This window comes from Sprattus sprattus (genome assembly GCF_963457725.1).
Source record: "Sprattus sprattus genome assembly, chromosome: 7".
Lineage (NCBI taxonomy): Eukaryota > Metazoa > Chordata > Actinopteri > Clupeiformes > Clupeidae > Sprattus > Sprattus sprattus.
In genome coordinates, this window is record NC_137926.1 from 8,361,152 (window position 1) to 8,381,630 (window position 20,479).

The window sequence follows — 20,479 nt, forward strand, 5'->3', positions numbered from 1 at the left end:
AGGATGTTATTTTTGAACAAAGATGAAACGCTGTAATGCGCAAGAGATATGTTAAACAGCTAACAGACAAACAGATTACTGCTCGCTAGCTAGCTGTAAGCAACTGCATTGCTCTATTCAGAATTGTAACACAAGTTACCATGTTGCGACCCTTAAAAAGCATTGACTAGCCTCTACCTTTTGATATTGCTGACAGATTCTGGACGAGTGACCTTCGAGTATTTGAAAGCTGTTATTGGTAGCCAGATACAGTATATGTTTACCATATGCATAACAAATATGTTATGAGAAAGCTAAATGTGTTAATTTATAGGCTAGTGCGTATAGCCTGTGTAATTGGTAACGTATAACATAACTAAAATACAATTCTTCCATAGAATGATCTATGCATGCAGGATGAGCACTTAACTATACTGTGGATATCCTAATCTAATAACAATTGCGTGATTATTTCTTCGAAGAGTAGGTTGTAAATTAAGTCATCGTGTCCTGATGTCTCTTCTCGTGGCTATGTCTGAACCTTTTTGCTTTCATGTGCATGTTTGATTGAAGATACATGCTGCCAGATGCTAGCGATGAACATGGTTGGAAAGCTCCCTCAGTTCCACACCTACGTCTTATCTTCGAGGACCAATGCCTAGAATTAACAAGACCGTGGTTCTCGCCCTACTCATTGCAACAAGCTCGGTATTTCTGCTGTTCCAGTTGTATTATTACCGACAGTACATATCAAAGGTATGTAAGTTGGATCGATATAGGCTCATCATATCAATATTATGGTCATATAGAGCCTCTGGCATTATCACCCATCAATGAATCTGACGCTGGTTCACCTTTTTTCTTTCACTTAGAATGGCCTCCATGTTTTCGGGGGTCAAGGTTCCATGTCAGGCAGTGATGCACAAAGGGTAAATATAACACTTTAGCGATCAAACACTCTATGGATGCATCTACCTGGTTTTGTCTTCTCTTACAGATAGCCTGCTTGCCCTCTCTAGCTCCCTCTCTCTCTCTTACTCCCTGGCCTTTTAACCTGATGTTGCTATGTGGCATGGTGTTAAAACATATACACACAAAAAACAATTGAGTATCTGTGCCGTTTTCCCCACTGTGGAACTCACCATGGAATGTGGTTGACAGCACCTGATAAAGAGGTTCCTGGGGTTGGTGCACAAGTACAGCCTGCCTGTGTTCCTGGTGGACGCAGTCTCGCTGGACCTGCTTTCCCAAGATGCCCTTCTGCTGAAGGAGAGCAAGCTGAAAGAACCCCACTGCCTCTTCCTGTGCACCCACAGAGAGTTCACCACCTTTGCCCTGCTCGGAAACCTCTGGAAGTACGATGTGAGTGAACTAGAGCTTTATGTTTTTAAGCCTGTCGCCTATATTCCAGCATTCTTTTGCAAGCTGTACCAACATCAGATACGTTATGTATTGGCTTTGTGAGATGGCTGTCCTGTTTGTCTCTGTGTGTTTTCCAAAGTGCGTGTGTTATTGTAAATGCTTATACCATTTACGATGCAGTTACATCGCAAAACAAGTGTATATGGACTGATATTTAATGTTATTGCGTTGTAACAACCATGTAATGTGATTCCTGTTTTGTGCGTTTCAGGCTAACCTGATCGAGGCAGCTGAGGAGCGGGGTATGGAGATCCTCGAGATCCGAGGGAAGGACCCCCGGCTCGTTAGCATGGACGACCTAGCAGGAAATGACATCCCTCTCCACTTCCTGTTCAAGAAGGGCGGCCGGCTGGTGCACCTGGTGGTCCTGTACGAGCGAAGTGGGAAGTATCTGTGGCATGGCCCTCTCAGACTGAAGCCCAGCATGGACAGGAAGTTCGCCCCCTTCAGGAAGCTGGATTTTGGCCGCCACGCAGGAGCATACAATAGGTATGGGTTCATACGTGTCAATGTGCTTTAACTGGCATTTAAAGCATTGAATTGTCAACACACACACAGAGCCAACACTCCATCCAAACTTAAGTCAATAATTGCATGCTCTATATTTGCTAAATAAACCAGTTTTTAGCCTGTCTTGTCGTTGATATGGAGATCTGACAACTTACCACAATTTTACTTGACACGCCTCCAGTTTGTCAGCAAAAATGACTTTGTTGGCTTGACTTTCATCAGTGAAATCATGTGTATTCTCTAGTAGTCTATGTGCTTTAACTGACACTGAAAGCATTGAGTTGGTTGCTTTAGTCAGCCAATATTACTTAGTTTGTTTTAGCTTGGCTTGATTTTGATCAGTGAGATCACGTGTGTTCTCTTGTCAGGCCTGAGCTGGCCCTGACCATGGTGGACGGGCTGGACGTGCGAATCCCACGGAACTTCTCGTATTTCCTGAAAGAACACTCCCAGGCCCGCTTCCTGGAGTGTCCCTTCAGAGAGGCACGTGCATTCTATCAGGTACCTGCCCCCATCTGTACACACATGCTCATGTCTGACCAGCCAGCACACACGCACACACACGCAGGCGCACGCGCACAAACACACACGTGCAAACACACGCGCGCAAACGCACTCACACGCAAACACACACACGCACAAACGTACACGCACAAACGCACACAGATATGCACACGCACACACACACACACACACACACACATACACACACACACACACATAGCGCACAGACACACACACAAGATGTCCCTTTCACAAGATATTTGCTCTTGTCAAACCCTGACGTAGTATGTATTAAGCTGTATTAAGCTTAGTATGTGAAGCATCTCAATACGGAATGCTGTTCTGAACAGCAGTCTTTATCTGAGTTCCAACTCCAGCATAAATGATCGGTCCTTGGCTTCATACCGGTCATTCAAAGTTCACAAAGCGAAGTTATAGAATGAGTAAGACTGGTTCTCCTTGAGGATGAATCCCTCTGTCTTGCAAGCTGTTGTCTTGAACTCAACTTTCAGTTTGCATTTTGCCTTAGCCCTCTGTTAGTGTTGTGTTCTCTTCCCTTCAAGCTGTACCCAGATGACCTGTCACCAGAGGCCATGGACTTCCGGATGAAGGCCAAGAGCCTGCTGCACCTGGCCGCTAAAACACTCTACGAGCTCGGAGTTCCCTTCTGGCTCAGCAGTGGAACATGCTTAGGTGAGATGAGCACATACACACACACACACACACATGCACACATACACATACACATACACATACACACACACACACACACAAATACACACACACACTCAAATACACACGCAAATACACACACACACACACACACACACACACACACACAAATACACACCCAAATACGCACACACACACACACACACACAGAGGCACGCACCAACAAATACAGACCGATGCACTCGGCCACATCCACTGACACATCCAGATACATCTAAACATACCTCTACACTGGACATAATTATCCTCAGACCTCACACAGTTTCATCACTCTTTCCTGCAGGCTGGTTCCGGCAGTGTAGTATAATTCCCTACAGTAAAGATGTAGACCTGGGCATCTGGATCAAGGACTACAGACATGACATCACACAAGCATTTCAGAAAGCAGGGCTTCCACTCAAACACAAGTTTGGAAAGGTCTGTCTGGTAATATCTTAAAGCCTTGCAAACATTAATTTTCAGATCTCCTATTAAGATGTGATATTCATGACTTTTCTGGTGTCTGTTTAATATATACACAAGTTTGGAAAGGTCTGGTAATATCTCAAAGCCTTGCAAACGTTCATTTTCAGTTCTCAGTTAAGACGTGATATCCATGACTCTTCTAGTGTCTGTTTAATATATCCACAAGTTTTGGAAAGTCTGGTCATATTTTAAAGCCTTGCAAACGTTCAATTTCAGTTCTCAGTTAAGACGTGACATTCATGACTCTTCTAGTGTCTGTTTAATGTATACACAAGTTTGGAAAGGTCTGGTAATATTAGTTAAGACGTGATATTCATGACTCTTCTAGTGTTTGTTTAATGTATAGACTGCGTGTGTATGCCGATCTCTAGGTGGAGGACAGTCTGGAGCTGTCCTTCCAGGGCTCAGACGTGAAGTTGGACATCTTCTTTTTCTACGATGAAGGGGAGACGGTGTGGAACGGAGGCACGCAGGCGAAAAGCGGCAAGAAATTCAAGTGCGTTGTCTGTTTTTCACTCTTGTTTATCCTTCAACTCTTTACACCATACTCTTGCCAAAATCAAGACTTTGTTTCAATGTTACTCAAATCACAGCACTGCATATATTGTAGGCACAAGGAATGCAACTGTGTGATCCATATGAGTACACAATGTTTGGTGGAAAATCTAATAGTGTCACATTAAGATCCATGGGCAACTTGAAAGGCTTTGTGAATGTTAATGTTTAGCATCTCTCCTGGTCGACTGACTCTGATTAAATAATTGTTTTCCAGTGGACAGGGAAAATAATTAAGTAATCGGGAAATAAAGAAATAAAGATTTCAGTTATAATTTAAGAGACTTTCCTTAATCTTTATCCACCCAAACAATATGTTTATTTACCAACAGATAAATAAGAAAATAAGAACCTCACTAACTGTGATTACTTAATTATTTTCCACGGGACAGATATGTTTTCCCCAGATTTCAGCTGTGCTGGACAGAGCTTCTGGAGCTGAAGGTGCGGGTCCCCTGTCAAACTCTGGATTACGTACAGGCCAACTACGGCCCTGACTGGAACGTTCCGGTGAAGGCCTGGGACTGGAAGAGCTCTCCGCCCAATGTGCAGGAGAATGGCGTATGGCCTGTGCGTGAGTGGGACGAGGTCATCCAGGTCTACTGAGAAATGAGAGAACTTTCTATTGCTGGCGATAGACGCGGTCCGAAACACTCTGAGCATCATGGCTGCTAATGTAATGATGGACACTACATGTCTGCGCAGGAGTCTCCACGTGTATGAACTGTTACTCTAATCTGTGTATTGAAGCCATGACCCGGTCGGCATCATTTCAAACAGCGAGGTTCAAATGCCTGGAAAGAAAACAATGATACACCTGCTATTCACACCGCTTCCTTTAGTAGTACCAGGAGTGGAGTAACCAACAACTGCACTAAGGTTCCTGTCTGTGTATTACTTGTTTTTGTCAACACCACAAAACTGGAATTATTTTTGGTCTGCCTGTAGTAGACTTGGCAAGGTAATTGTCAGACTGCATAAGCTCCCTACACAGGCATAGAAGTAATAATAAAAGATGGCAAGATGCTTGTAATTGTAATTGTACATTCAAATAATAAGTTAAAGCTGTTGGTTTCAAAATAACCTTAATTATTTTCTGTATATGTGTCTTAAGTATAAAAGTCTGAACACTGTAGTCATGTTATTTTTAAATATGGCTGATGCAATGCTTAAACAAATGTATGATAAGAGAACAATGTGAAATAATGAAGAATTGTGAGAGTCCCAGCACAGCACAGACTGGGCCATTAGTAACATGGGGTTGAAGTGTCTTCTGAACTTCTGAGTCCTTGTAATGTTCAAAAAGGAAATGCAGTTTACAGCTAAGCTTAATGTTAAACTTAACAACTTGATTATCTGTTACTCTGTTGTCATTTTTAGTTTGTTTTGAGGGCAGTATATAATACGAGATAAGGGTTGCATTTAATACTTTCTAATTGAAGTTTCTGTAAAGTTATGTTTGTGATAAGGATATACGAGGCACTCATCCTCCATCATATGCACTAACAGCGACTTCAGTGAGTGTGGTGCAGTTGCATGCTAACCCCTTCCATTTGTTTGGTTTTATCATGGGTGCATTTCTGTGCATTATGTATTTTATCATTCCTTTTGACTGAACTTTGAACTGAACCACCTCAGACTCATGAGTAGTTTTCATACTGTTATTAAGAAACCCATATTCAGACCACTTAAGCACTGAAAAGAAACTAAAGCGTCTCATAATAAGAGCATAGCCTGCCTTTGTTTGCATGTTGTGTAGTCCTGTTCACTTTTTGCCACGCCCTGCTTCACAAACGTTCAGAAACCCTATCTGCAGTCTCAGGTGCTATTACTTTTAGTGACTGATGTGGGATGGGAATGGGAAGTCACTGTTGTTGGTGACAGCAAAAAGGGAAGTTTACATTAAACTATCTGGGAATGTGTGTCTTATGTGTCTCAAAGGAACAGCTGTTAGCAGTTCGAAATACTAAAAGCGCCAACATTTGCATAATGCCATATTTGACTAATCTCATCTTTTGCCATTTGCTGTAAGTAATAATGAGTGTTGGGATTTTTGTAACTTTCATTTTCCAATGTCAGAAATTAGTACTCAATAAATATGACTACAAGGGAATATAAATTAGTGCTCTAATATTCAATAAAGATTTCAGTTATAATTTAAGAGACTTTCCTTAATCTTTATCCAAACAATACGTTTATTTACAAACGGATGAATAAGAACCTTCTCACATTCTTTTAATGTTCAACATGTGTAGCTTTGTAACCTGAGAATATTGTTTGGTGCATTCAGGATGGTTGGACAAATTAAACACTCTCCACCCTGACTTTCATGGTGCGGGTGAATCCACCACAGTCTCAGCACAATAATCGTACGAGGTAGGATTGCTCGAGGAGTGGCGATTCTATGGAATAAAAAATATGACTCCATGGCCAAAGTTTTACATTTAAATGTGGACTGGGCCATTGGGCTAGAGTTTAATTGAAAGGAAATAATTGTATTATTCTTAATATTTATTCTCCATATGAATCTTATGATCATGTTGATGAATTTGAACAATCTAAAGATTAATCCTTGACAGATAAGTGAATACATCACTGACAGTCAGTTTGGCTTTAAGCCCAAGCATAGTTCTGACCTACAGTGCCCTCCACAAATATTGGCACCCCTAGTGAATATGAGCTAAACAGGCTATAAAATGTCTGCTGTTAATCCTCTTGGCACACATGTTTTGGGGGGAAATATTTATTTAATGTCAATGTTTTTTTTTTCTTTTAATAATTTTACTTCAATGAGAAGGTAAGATTTTTGTGTATATTTCGAGTGAAAGATAGAGGATAAACAGCAAAGACATATTTTTTTATAGCCTGTTTAGCTCATATTCACTAGGGGTGCCAATATTTGTGGAGGGCACTGTATGTATTTATGCGCTGAAAGAGGCAATAGACACATATAGAAGGCAGGGCTCTACTATGCTTATAGGGTTTATTGATGCATTCAAAGCATTTTACCACGTCCACCACTTTAAGCTGTTAAATAAGCTCAAGCTTAGGGGTGTGCCCAGTAACTTAGTACGCATCCTAGCTTACTGGTATGGGAACCAGAGTATATGCGTATGATGGGGGAGCTTCTTATCTACCCCTTTTAAAGTTGGTAACGGGGTCCAGCAGGGGGGTCTATTATCCCAAGGCCTTTTCTATCTCTATATGGACAACCTTTCCAGGCAGCTGGGGGGATGCAGAACAGGTTGTATGATAGGTAATTCCCTTGTCAACCACTATGTATGCAAACGACCTAGCTTTACTAACTATTAGTAGCAGTGGGTTTCATCAGCTGCTTAACATCTGCTATAATTTTGGGGTCGATTTTGATGTTTAATATAATGCCAGGAAGAGTGTGGTAATGGTCTGTAGGTGTCACGTCAGAGCCCAGCCCTGCACCAGCCACGCCCCCTTTCGTTTCCCGCGCTCACCTGCACCGCGTTCACCCACACCTGAATGCTAATCACCCACACCTGAATACTAATCACCCACACCTGTCACTTCCCTACTTATACTTCGCACTCCCTTCACTCTGTGTCTGGTCTCGCACTATACAGAGTACTTTCCAGTTCCTGCATTCCTGACGTCTGATGAGTATCGCCATAGTTTGCATTCAAGTTTCTCTTCGTTTCTTTCATAGCCTCAGTTATAGTTTGACTCAAGTGTTTTGCTTCAAGCTCTGGGCCGTTCTGGGCCTTCCGTGCCTGTTTCCTGAGTTTCATTCAGTGCTTCGAGCCTGCGCCCCTCCATGGGTTTGTCTACGTGCAAGAGGATCTGTTCCTCATCATCTGTGTTCCCCTACAACCTGTGGTCTGTCGTGTTTGTTCCCTGGCAGTCTATCTGCATAAACTCTGTTTGCAAGAAACTCCCATCACTGTGACAGTCCGTCCCGTGACAGAAGACCAAACCGAGACGGATGGATTCAGCCAGCTCTGCCTCCGCATCCTGCACTCGGGCCGGAGCGGCGGTACGACCCGCACCATTCTCCGGATCCCAGTCTGCCTGCCGAGGCGTTCGGTTCCAATGCACCCTCATTCTGGAGATGGAGGCTCAGACAGGGCACGATGTACTTCCATGAGTACACCAAGCGATTTCGCACACTGGCCACTGAGAGTGGCTGGAGCGAACCGGTGCTGATCACGTCTTCCGCCATGGGATTGAACCAGGATTAAGGCTCCATCTCGCCGGCTACGACCACACCGTCGGGCTAGAACAGTTCATCCTTCTCGCCATCAAGAGTGGCGAACCGACGGGAGCAGTGCCTGCACGATCCGCCATCCTTCCCCACGCCACACCGCGCCACACAGTGATCCGGTGGCAGTTTCCGGCTGTGTATTGACTCTCTGAAACTCTCCCCGGAGGAGCGAGACCGCATATATGCCTGTATTGCGGAGCTAAGGGTCATGTGGTGGTGGATTATCCTACTTGTCCTACACAACCCCGGGTGAGTCCTGCCCAGGGCGAAATATCTGTTTGTAACCCTTTGTGTACCTCAGTAAACCCTGACTTCCTCTTCTGGTTCCCTCTTAGCCCAAGCCCTGATAGCTGCCTACCTGTCGTTTCACCACCCACCCAAGCCTCACGCCATCCTATCATCGCACTCCTGCCCCTGCACACCTTGCACTGCATGCCACCACTGTCGAGAGCCCCACTAATCAGGTTAGTCTTCATGTTCCCCCGCAGTATAAACAATTTGAAGATGTATTTTGCCCACAGCGAGCTTCCAGCCTTCCCCCACACAGAGCAGAGGACTGCAGTATTGACCTGTTGCCCAGTGAGCCTATGAGCTCTCTACCAGAGAGGAAGGCCATGGAGGAGGACGTCGAGGAGGCTCCCCAGCAGGGATACATACGACCCTCGACATCGCCGGCAGCCTTGAGCTTCTTCTTCATTAAGAAGAGGGAGGGAGGACTTCAGCCCTGCATTGACTACCGCACCCTCAATTGATAACCGTGAAGAATCGGTACCCACTTCCCCTCATACTGTCCGCCCTGGAACAGCTTTAGGGGGCTCAGGTGTTCACGAAGCTGGACCTTTGCAGCGCCTTCAATCTCATACGGATTCGCAAGGGGGATGAGTGGAAGACGGCCTTCATTACCCCCAGTGGACACTATGAGTACTGCGCAATGCCATTCGATTTGGCCAACGCCCCCTCCATATTCCAAGGCTTAATTGACGACCTGTTCCGGGAGTACCTGAATCGATATCGGAGACATCTTGGTCTACTCCCTGAACGAGTCTGAGCTCATCCAACATGTGTTTTAGGTACTCCGTAAGCCTTGTGAACACCACCTCTATGCCAAGGGCCAGAAGTGCGAGTTCCATACGGATTGCATGAAGTTCTTGGGTTATTACATCAGCCCAGCCGGCCTCAGCATGGACAAGGGGAAGGTGAGTAAAATCCACGCCTGGCCCCAATGGAGGACGGTGAAGGAACTACACTTCTTGGGATTTGCGAACTTCTACAGACGGTTTATCAAGGGCTATAGTTTGATCAAAGCTCCACTCACCACCCTTCTCCAGGTGAAGCCGAAGTCCTTACCATGGAGTCCCGAGGTCGCCACAGTCTTCGCCCTGCTGAAGAGCCCCTTCTGAACCGCCCCCATTCTCACACTGCTGGACTCTGAGGTCTTTCGTAGAGGTCGATGCCTAGAAAACCGGAGCGGGGGCGGTGCTATCCCAGCGCTTGGGCTCTCCACTACGGCTCCATCCATGAGCCTCCTTCTTGCGGAAATTCACCCCAGCGGAGCTCAACTACGACGTGGGCAATCGGGAACTCCTAGCTGTCAAGCTCGCTCTGGAGGAGTGGCAGCACTGGCTAGACGGGGCCGGGCACCTCTTCACGGTACTCACAGACCACAAGAACCTGGAGTACATACGTGAGGCAAGAAGGCTGAACCCCCGACAGGACAGGTGGGCGCTGTTCTTCACCAGATTCGGCTTTTCTCTCTCCTATTGTCCAGGATCCAACAACGTCCAGACTGACGCGCTGTCCAGAATCCATGAGGTGGAGGAAAGCACGGAGGAACCGAGAGGATTCTGCCAACGCCGTTGATTGCCGCGCCTGTGGGGCTGGATGAGGAGATCATTCAAGCTCAAATCGAAGATCCCACTCCGCCGGGCAACCCCGCGGAGAAAACGGACATTCCCGCCTCCCTGCGGGAGCAGGTCATAGAGTCTCCGCACACCTCACTGGGCACAGGTCACCCGGGGCCGAGATGGTCCAAAGGTTCGTGAAGACTCCTCGCCAGCTGCCCGCCGGTAAACTACAACCGCTGCCCATTCCCCAGAGGCCATGGACTTCATCACTGATCTCCCCTCATCTGAGGGGTTCAGCTGTATATTCATCATTGACTTGTTTTAGAGTATTTCTGTACTCTTTGCGTGTTGGTTCAGGACTTGGAAATGCACCAATACGAAGTTGTTGTAACAAGATGAGTTTTACTTGGTGAATTGTGGCACAAATATACAGCAATGGTTAACATAGTTTGGAGTCAACCACTCGCCGGAGAACCTAGGATTCTGATGAGTCCTCAGAAATAACAGTTCTTATAGTCCATTTCTCACTGATGTAATTTCGTGGGCCCTTCGTGGTAACAGGTGGTCATGGGATCAATGACATGTTTTATCTGTTATTCTCAGCAATAAGACATTAATGTGTGAAGTCTTTGCACCTCTGCCTTTCAGGGACTAGTTGACCATGTCTTATCTCCAGAGGCCAAGCTATAACTTACAATGTAGCTTAGCTCACATTCCATTTGACCAGTTTGTGGCAAAGGTCGTAACTGCCTGTTCTTTCTAAATACACAGAGAGACAGTTGTAAGTTGGATGGCACAATAAACCAAATATACTATACTGAACTGAATTTATCTTACACTTGACAAGTGAGAGTGTGCTGCTTTTACAGTTGATAATAAAGCCCTCGTCACCTTCTTGTCTCAGCCACAGCTGACAGTCTCAAAAGTTCTTCCAATTATTATTTTGGTTTGCAGTTTGGTAAAAGCCCTTACGCAATATTTCAGCTCACTGGTTGGCTGCTCCACATAAATTCCACCCCATATCACATGTGCCGAGACTGACTGGAGCCTAGCTCCTTTTCTTGACCACTTTCCCAGTTGTCACGGCTGCCAGTTAACCACTATGAATGTGCTGCCGGTGCTACTTTCGCTGCTGTGTCTTACTGCAGGTGGCTATGGAGGAAAGGTCCTGGTCTGGCCCGAAGAGTTCAGCCACTGGCTCAACATGAAAACCATCCTGGATGACCTTGTGGACAGAGGACACACAGTCACCGTCATCACTCACACCGCCTCGCCATCCGTTGCCACCAAGTCGTCCAAGTTCAACTTTGAGATTTTGCAGGTTCCGTTCACTCAAGAGGACTTCAACAAAAATGTTGATGAGATGCTGAGATACTGGATGTATGACATAGCGGACGACAGCTTCCTAGGGGCATCTCTGAAGATCAAGGAGATGCTTGACAAACGTGCAGAGCAAAACAAGGTAGTGTGCAGGGCCTTGTTCTTGAATAAGGGCCTGATTGAGAAGTTGAAGCAGGAGCACTATGAGGTTGTGCTCCTTGAGCCCATGTGGATGTGCGGTGACCTACTGGCTCAGACACTGGATGTGCCCTTCATTCTGACACTACGCTTCACCTTTGGCAGTGCCATCGAGAGACAGTGTGGGCAGCTACCCACTCCCCCCTCTTATGTGCCAGGGATTGGGTTTCAGTATACAGACCAGATGGATTTTGCACAGAGGCTGAAAAATTATCTGTTCTATCTATCTCAAGATATTTTGGTCCATAGTCAGATGAAGATTAAGTGGGACCCATTTTATACTGAACTGGCAGGTGAGTTCCAGAACATAGACAATGCACAACACAATTTAAGGACAAAATGTCAAAATGTTGGACATCTGAAATATGACCATGTCTGCACCATGTGAGACATAGTCTTTCTCATATCTTATCCCTCATGAGCCAGTGCATCAAACGGGAAAAACATACCTTTGACCACAGATGCCCTTCGACCAGACTTTGGCCTCGCCTCGTTCTTCATTGCCAAACATTAACCTCAATACTAGTATTTACAAATGAGACAGTTTGACAGAAGAGTTGCTTTAAACTGTGGCTTTAGACTGAATCACTATTGTCAATTTGCCTAATTCGCAGATTAAGATCAACGCGCAAACGCGCAATTATTTCTTCTATCATAACACTTCTGCTTATAGTTCCACTTTGCGTTGAAAGTGGTAAAGTTTTGATTTTACCCGGGGATTATAGCCATTGGCACAACATGCAAATGATTGTGGAAGAGCTTGCGGAACGGAACCACAGTGTTACGGTTTTAGTCAACTCAGCCTCGCCCTCTGTGAAATCATTTCAGGACCATCGTGTAAACTTCCAGGTTTTCCAGGTTTCTCTGGAGAAGCACGAGGTGAACACTATGTGGAATGAATTCATTGATCTGTGGATGTATCAGTCTAGGAAGTTGTCTAAATTACAGATGTTTTTTAAAACGATAGCCGTGATGGACCGCGTCACTTCTCACAACTTCATAATGTGTGATGGCATACTACGTAACGAGGCACTGATGGAAGGACAGAAGTTCGAGGTTATCTTGTCGGACCCTATGATGCCCTGTGGCGACGTCTTGGCAGACATACTAGAGCTACAAATCATTCTGTCTCTGGGGCTTACCTTTGGCTATGTATTTGAGAGGGAGTGTGGCCAATTGCCTACACCACCGTCATATGTACCTGCCATGCCTGCACAGTTCACAGACCACATGGACTTTGTGGAAAGGTTGCAGAATTTTTTTATGTAGCTACTCTTTCCATAAACCCTTGTTTTATCTACACACCAAGCTGACGATAAATAGCTAAGTTAAATCAGAGGTAAGGGCCATAGGGAAGGATTTTCACTAGCTTTCTTTATGAATGTTCCATGTACTTGATTTATTTCTCAGTTTTTAAAATAACTTGTTCATGATTTTACTGCGCTAGGTTTGTTTACCTCCAAATGTATCTGGTGATCTGTGATAGAAATTAGTTTTCTAATATATATTGGAAAACACAGTCATGGATTTTGTCAGTCATGTTTCAGGTTTATTCTTGAACGATGGTGGTTTCCATCGTGAGACAGAGGCTTGAAGTCACACACTCACTCACAGCGCTTCACCTTCAGCTTATCTAACCTACTCCTTGAAGAACAGGCTGTTATATACATAATGTTTAAGGGGTGTTACCAGCTATTCAAAATAGGCCATGGCTGCAGACACTTTTGTCTAAACCTGGGGGGGGAAGGGAGTTCTCACCTCCATCCCCAGGTCTGAACAAAGAGCCCTCACCAAGAAATGTTTAAATGCCAATAAAAGTAATATATTTATACTAGGTATAAATAAGGTGGAATTATTGCAAATAACCGGTCCCTTCATCTGTTATTTTGTGCTAATTTCATACGGAGTACTGCTGTTGCCATAGTCTTCTTGGATTATTCTATTCTACATTATTCTATTCTGACTATTTAAATTGATTGCTGTATTGATTTTGTTTTATAAATGTCAGAGATATTCCATTTTTCATCAGCTAAATTAACAGAATTATGTGATGTCCTTCTCTCAGGTAAACCAACAGAATTGTGTGATGTCCTTAGTAAAGCTGACATTTGGTTGATCCGGACCTATTGGGATTTCGAGTACCCCAGACCTCTTCTCCCCAATTTCAAATTCGTTGGAGGCCTTCACTGCAAACCTGCAAAGCCTCTTCCTGAGGTGAGATCAAATCCTATTCTCAAAATGTTGATTTGTATTGTTGTTATTGAAAAATGAACACCTCCATGTTGGATTGTGCAGCTCCTTTGAAGCCTTTATGAAGTGTTTGGTGTGTTTGTTTTTTTATGTATGCTTTCGTAGAACATGGAGGAATTTGTACTGGGGATGACGGTATTGTGGTGTTCTCACTGGGATCCATGATTAAGAACCTCACCATGGAGAGAGCGATAACAATAGCTTCTGCACTTGGACAAATACCTCAAAAGGTTAATGGATGTTGAAAGTATTTTTTATGCACAGTTCTCAGTACTCGTGACTCAGCAACTTAACATATTTAAATTGGCTTCATGCGGTCTTTTGAATATCCTGTGTTGTGACTTCATGGCACCATAGTTATAGATCTTTAAAATCTGATACAATGATATGAATGAATGATATAATCTCTCACCTTTGTACTGTTTTTTGCTCCTTCCTTAGGTTTTATGGCGGTACAGCGGTGTCAAACCAGAGACACTGGCCCCTAATACAAGACTTTATGACTGGCTTCCCCAAAATGACCTTCTAGGTGAACTCTTAGTTTACACTTCCTATTATGACGAGAAATTGTGTTAATGCGAGACTGTTGTGCTAAACTCTCCACTGTGACGTTATGCTACAAAGGCCATCCCAAGACCAAAGCCTTCATCACCCATGGTGGCACTAACGGGCTCTATGAGGCCATCTACCACGGAGTGCCCATGGTGGGCATCCCTCTGTTTGCCGACCAGCCTGATAATCTGAACCACATGAAGACCAAAGGGGCAGCTATCAGTCTGGATTTCAACAAGATGGAGAGTAAAGATCTGGTGGATGCCCTCAACACAGTGATTAACAACCCGTCGTAAGTCATTCTCTTCTTGTAGTTGGTTTATGTTGGTTATCTGATTGACTTTAGGGAAATAGGACAAATCATGAAGTCACTGTTGGCAATTCACTGTTGCTAAGTCATGTATGAAAAATAAATTCATCTGAACATGTGTATTCAGTTGTTATGTTGTGGTTATAAAGGTTTGAATAGAAGTAATAGTAAGTTAACAAAAGAACATGGCTGCTAGACTTTCAGCAGTGAAGGACCCACTAGCAAACAATACAGCTCAAGGTTCAGAGTTAGTTTAAACAAAGTTCTCAGGCAACAAAACAAAAGCAAAGACAGTCTTGTAGTCAACAGGCAGGCAAAGGTCAAGCCAGAAGTATCCAAAACAGAGAATCCAAACAAGGTCAAGTCAAAAATCAGGCAAAGGTCAAAATCACAGGCAGACAGAGTTTAGCAAGACTTATTAATCACTGGAAAGGCACAGGTAATAAACTGGCCAGTCTGGCAGAGACGGATAGGCACACTGGGCTTAAATACCCACAAACTAATCACACAAACAGAAATCAGGTGTGCTCACAAAGTGGCGGGAAATCAAATAAAGACAGGGTGGAGTCAGAGACACATGTCAAAACAAACACAGAAAGTAGATGACACCACCACATGATCAAAATGTAAACAAAAGCACATATTGCCGGGGGAAAAAAAGAACTTAAGCAGCAGAATCACTAACAGTTGGCACTCAAATGTATGTCTATCACTAAACATTGACCACAAAATGGTCCATAAAGAGTTGCAGTTGGCTGCAGTCCAAAGCATGTTCCTGATAACTATGAGTTGGAGTTCAAGTTATCTTGCTTAAATTGATGCTAGGTTTACAGTAGTCTGTATGTTTTACCTAATTAATGTTGATTCAATGTGAAGGAGTGCTATAGTAGGTCAGGGCTGCCTAGCATGGATGGGGTCACAGCCTTGAACTCATGTTTCCCTGGTTTCACAGGCGTTGCAGCATGACTGCATTGCTTTAGATGTGTGACTTAGCTACACTGCACATCTGTCCAGCATGAACCTACAGTTATTTGATCTGAGCACTGGGTGGAGATTACTTAAAGGGCACGTATTATGAAAATTCTCCTTTTTTAGTGCTAGACACAATGTGGGTATCTGGCATGTCTTCCGACCCAAAAACTCTGGAAAAAAGAAATGATTCTGACGGTGAGTTGTAAAAAACAAGTCCGAGCGGACAACAAGATGCGTCAACTCAACTCTGCCACCTTGTGGACACAGGAGGGAATTATAATTTGAAAGAATGCGTTTCAGACAGGCGTTTCAGACCGACCGACCGACCGACCGACAGACCGACCGACCGACAGACCGACCGACAGACCGACAGACTGACCGACGGACGGACATACCCTCTTATAGAGATGCCGGACGCATCTAATAATCTATTAATGCCGCAGTTATAGGGGGCAAGGGCAGAAGATTTGTGGTCCACTGTCCGCCCATCATTACTCTTCGTATCGTAGAGAATGACTTCCGGTCGGGTTTACCCAACCAAGTCTCATTTCAGTTTCCAATATGGCCGCATGAGCATGGCCTTGGCCCGCCCCCGTACTCATCCCCTGCCCCCCCTACACTCACTACAGATACGATATTTGCCAAGCACTTCACTTCGTTTTTGCAAACCTTGGATACACTTGGAATAACTAGCTAGCAGCATGAAGCAAATTAAGCCCTCAAGATGCGCTGTGGTGGGCTGCACAGATCTGTATAAATGTCCCAGTCTCAGAAGACACAAGAGCTAAATGGATTGATTTCATATTTACAAGGCATTCAGTACATGACTAGCCTAATGGGCTCCATGCATGCCAGTAGAACGTTCTACTGGCGTGCATAGAGCCCATTGAATACATAACATTCCCCCAACCCCTCTTCAACATTGGTAACGTACAATAAACAGTCAAAATAATTATTTTTAAAGATACTTACAATTTCCTCGTCTGTACTGCGAATAATAGATGGTACCGATCCCACTTGCAAGGTCAATCTTGTTGCCAGTCCAGAGTTATATTGGCCCAGATTGGTAAACAAAACGAACTTTTGCCAATTCTTTCCGGAACATTCCCATTAAATATGAATTAAATCCATTTTGCTTGTGTGTCTTCTGAGGCTGGGACGTTATGTACAGATCCGTGCAGTCGACCACAGCGCATCTTGAGGGCTTAATTTGCTTCATGCTGCTAGCTAGCTATTCCAGTAAGCATAGATCAAATAGGCTCTCTTCGTTTGAATGTAATTCCTGTGAGAATTTACGTTTGCATGGGGATATAGTAGCCTGGTGACACCAGCCTACGTATTTCCGCCTGATTTGATTTCAAGCTCATACCTAGTCTGGCCCAGCCCCGCCTAACATCGTTTCCAGGCTTCACCCTACAACCGCACCAATCAGCAAACAGTTCAGAGCTGTGACGCAAAACTCGCCTTGCCGAGGTGCATGTAGTCCAGCGGAGTTTGTAGTTTACCAGCATTGTCTCAACTCTCGAGAACATCAGAAAATTAAAAGGAGAACAAGAGGATTGTCTTGTAAGTTTTATGATTGGAAAGGATGTCGTAGCTTTTCTCCCAACTGGCTTTGGGAAGAGTTTAATATACCAGATGGCCCCGTTAGTAATGGAGAGTGGGGAGACCGAATGCTTACCAAACGTTGCTGATTGGTTAAGGGAACTCCAATGATTTTAAACCTCAAGCTAAGCACCCGCCCATCTCGGAAACGAAAATGCATGGGGTTTTGCCAGACTGACTGACGGAAAGAAATGGAGTCACAGGCTGGTAATGGCCAGGCTAGGGATATAGTGCCTAGCCTACCGCAAACAACAAGATTTCTGTTTACTAGTTTGGTAGTTGAAGGTTTTCGAGATTAATTGTTAACTCTAAATAACCTGACAGTGAAATGATAGGCTTTGTGTAAAAGTTAGCGACACAAGCATGTTGTAGTAGTGTGTAGGAGCCAGCTGGTGTACAGCAATCGCTAAAGATGTGGCCACACATTTTTGTGTGAACAGTTAAGCTAGCCTATTGGATCTATGCTTACTTATACAGTAGATAGTTAGTTTGGATGTCTATTACGTGGAATTTGTGTCAACGTATATATTGTCTTTATGAGAAATAGTTCTCTCATCCAAAAAAGCATTCCCTTGTGAAAGGGTTTAGAGTTGGGGTGGAGGGAGGTGTTAAAGCTAGGCGAGCGCATCTCGTGGAGGAGGGGGAAGGGGGGAGCTGGCTCATTAGCATTTAAAGGAACAGGCACTCAAAACACGTCACTCTTTTGAGGGCTGTTTTTGAAAGGGTAAAAAGGGTGCTGTTTTAAATGATTCTTGTGGTATTTTGACCAAAGTATGTTACAGACATTTCATTAAGACCCCAAGGAACCATATCAACTTGTGGTAAAATGGGCATATGATGATGGGTCCTTTAAATCTGTTTTTGCATTTTATACCAAGTACAGAGTATTGAGGTTGTGGCATCACTCTTGTCATTCTTTTCCACACCAGATACAAGGAGAGCATCATGAGGCTCTCCAGGATTCACCACGACCAGCCCATGAAACCACTGGACGAGGCCGTGTTCTGGATTGAGTTTGTCATGCGCAATAAAGGAGCTAAGCATCTGCGCGTACAGGCGCACAACCTCAGCTGGTACCAGTACCACAGTCTGGATGTCTTTACATTTCTGCTTGCCATAGTGGGACTGGTCATTTTTATTGTGGTAAAATCATGTTGCTTCTGCTTCCGGAAGTGCTTTGGGAAAAGCCACTCCAAAAAGAAAACGCAGTGAGGTTTTAAAATGCTAAATTTGCTAATTTGTTGCTAAAATGTAGATTTTTTTTTTATTACAGAAAAATATGCACTGTATGTAAATACCTCTGTGTTTGATTGTATCCAACAGTCTTGAATACAAATTATACAGGTAAAAGGGGTGGAAGGAACTGTATTTGTATGTGATCAATACCTAATTTTAAGATTATGGACATATATTGATGATATACTTGTATGAAAATGGTTGTCTGTAGTGCTCTTTATGGTAGCTTCTACAAGCCTGTTGATGAATGTAAGCCTGTAAGACATTGACTGATAGCCAGTTGCCAGTGAGTGATAGCTGAATTACATTTGTACACACAATCAGGTCTCTATTGCTCTTAGCTTGATTGTTCTCTCCCTTGTACGTCGCTTTGGATAAAAGCGTCTGCTAAATGACTAAATATAAATGTAAGTCATGTGATACAAATATGTGCCTTTGAAAAAATGTAATATACTTGAAAAAAAACTTTTGTATATTTTGTGTATTTCGAGTGCTACGTCTTGTCTTTTGTGTGCAACATAACAGAGATGACAGCAACAACATGTCTCCATCCTCTCGTGGGGAGCATTCTCTCCGATGTCTATTCTGACTGATGTGAGTAGGGATGCATACCTAAACCCACGTTCAGGTTCAGGTCCGAATTCGAATCCAGAGGTTTAGGTTCAGGTCCGGACCTAATAAGTCCGGACCCGAACCCATGGCATATTTGAATATATGAACTGTTTAAAGTATACTATTAATATAAATACATACAAAACATCTGGCTTCAAACTACAGCTTTTTTTTTACAGCTTTAATGTTCATAAACTATGAACATTATATTAACTGTAAACAACAGTTTATAGTCTACTTAAATAAATATAAATAAGAACAAAAACACACACACACACACACACACTCTGCACACATTACAGCTTCAAACTTATTTTGCAAAAATATGAGCATATTTGCCTTTGGAGTCAAAAATGTATTATTTTGTATTATATTATTTATTTCATGAAATTTCACCATTTCTGATTTGTTTATACCTATCTTTTCTATCTGTTTATAGTTAATCTTTTTACTTGAACACACTGAGTACGAGAAAATGTGCACTGCCCCTTTAAGAGACTAGGATACGTTTTGCTGTGATCTCGGTTTATTTGTCAGTCTGAGGTTGCTGATTTGCTGTTGACCTTCTATCCTCTTTACACGCAATTGTTGTGTTGCATTTGCTGCACGTCGCGATGTTTTAATCTTTTTGTGCAAAATACAACCACACTTTTGACTGTTTACCTTTCGGTATTTTCTCTGGTAAAAGGTTTATGGCTAGCTCTGTTAGTTCTTGTTCTGTGAAATGCTGCCTGCTCTTCATTGTCATAAGACTGTTGCTATGAAAACACCAATGAGCGACACAGGACAAAGTTTATATTGGGAGCTAGGGCAGTTGTAAATGTGCCCCACGAAATCTGCCTGGCAAAAAAATACAAAATAATTCATACAAATCATACTTACACCACTAACGTCACTGCTAGTTAGCTATCGCTAGTTTTCTACTGTTTTGGAAGCAGCCCCTGTGTTTCATGTTGCAGCCTGAAATAATTCCTGTTTATAAGACAACATTTTACATAAGTTTTCAAGATTTAGCTGCATGATTTGTTGCTGTTATTTATTTAAATCGGCTCAGGCACCGAAATCTGCGTGACATTTCGCTCCGTGTGCGTAATGGTATAGGAATGTCTTTTTCCACCGAATTTCGCTATCTATGGAAGGTTTAAGATGGTCTAGAACGAAAGGGATATAGTATGTGAG

General features: G+C 43.6%; 1 protein-coding gene and 1 pseudogene across 2 annotated transcripts; both read left to right on the top strand.

Annotated features, from left to right (window-relative positions):
• Nucleotides 1-633: 633 nt before the first annotated feature.
• Nucleotides 634-5,122, top strand: fktn (fukutin; the record flags this gene model as incomplete). Its single annotated transcript, XM_080841602.1, has 9 exons — nucleotides 634-735; nucleotides 852-908; nucleotides 1,141-1,341; nucleotides 1,613-1,890; nucleotides 2,280-2,412; nucleotides 2,979-3,108; nucleotides 3,431-3,564; nucleotides 3,984-4,108; nucleotides 4,560-5,122. The coding sequence occupies 9 exons, from the start codon at nucleotides 634-636 to the stop codon at nucleotides 4,771-4,773; spliced, it is 1,374 nt and encodes a 457-aa protein (XP_080697728.1). The 3' UTR covers nucleotides 4,774-5,122.
• Nucleotides 5,123-11,347: 6,225 nt separating this feature from the next.
• Nucleotides 11,348-18,664, top strand: LOC308367542 (UDP-glucuronosyltransferase 2B20-like; annotated as a pseudogene). Its single transcript has 6 exons — nucleotides 11,348-12,056; nucleotides 13,829-13,977; nucleotides 14,119-14,243; nucleotides 14,455-14,542; nucleotides 14,638-14,857; nucleotides 18,382-18,664. The product of its transcript is annotated as a UDP-glucuronosyltransferase 2B20-like (transcript).
• The last annotated feature ends 1,815 nt before the right edge of the window (nucleotides 18,665-20,479 follow it).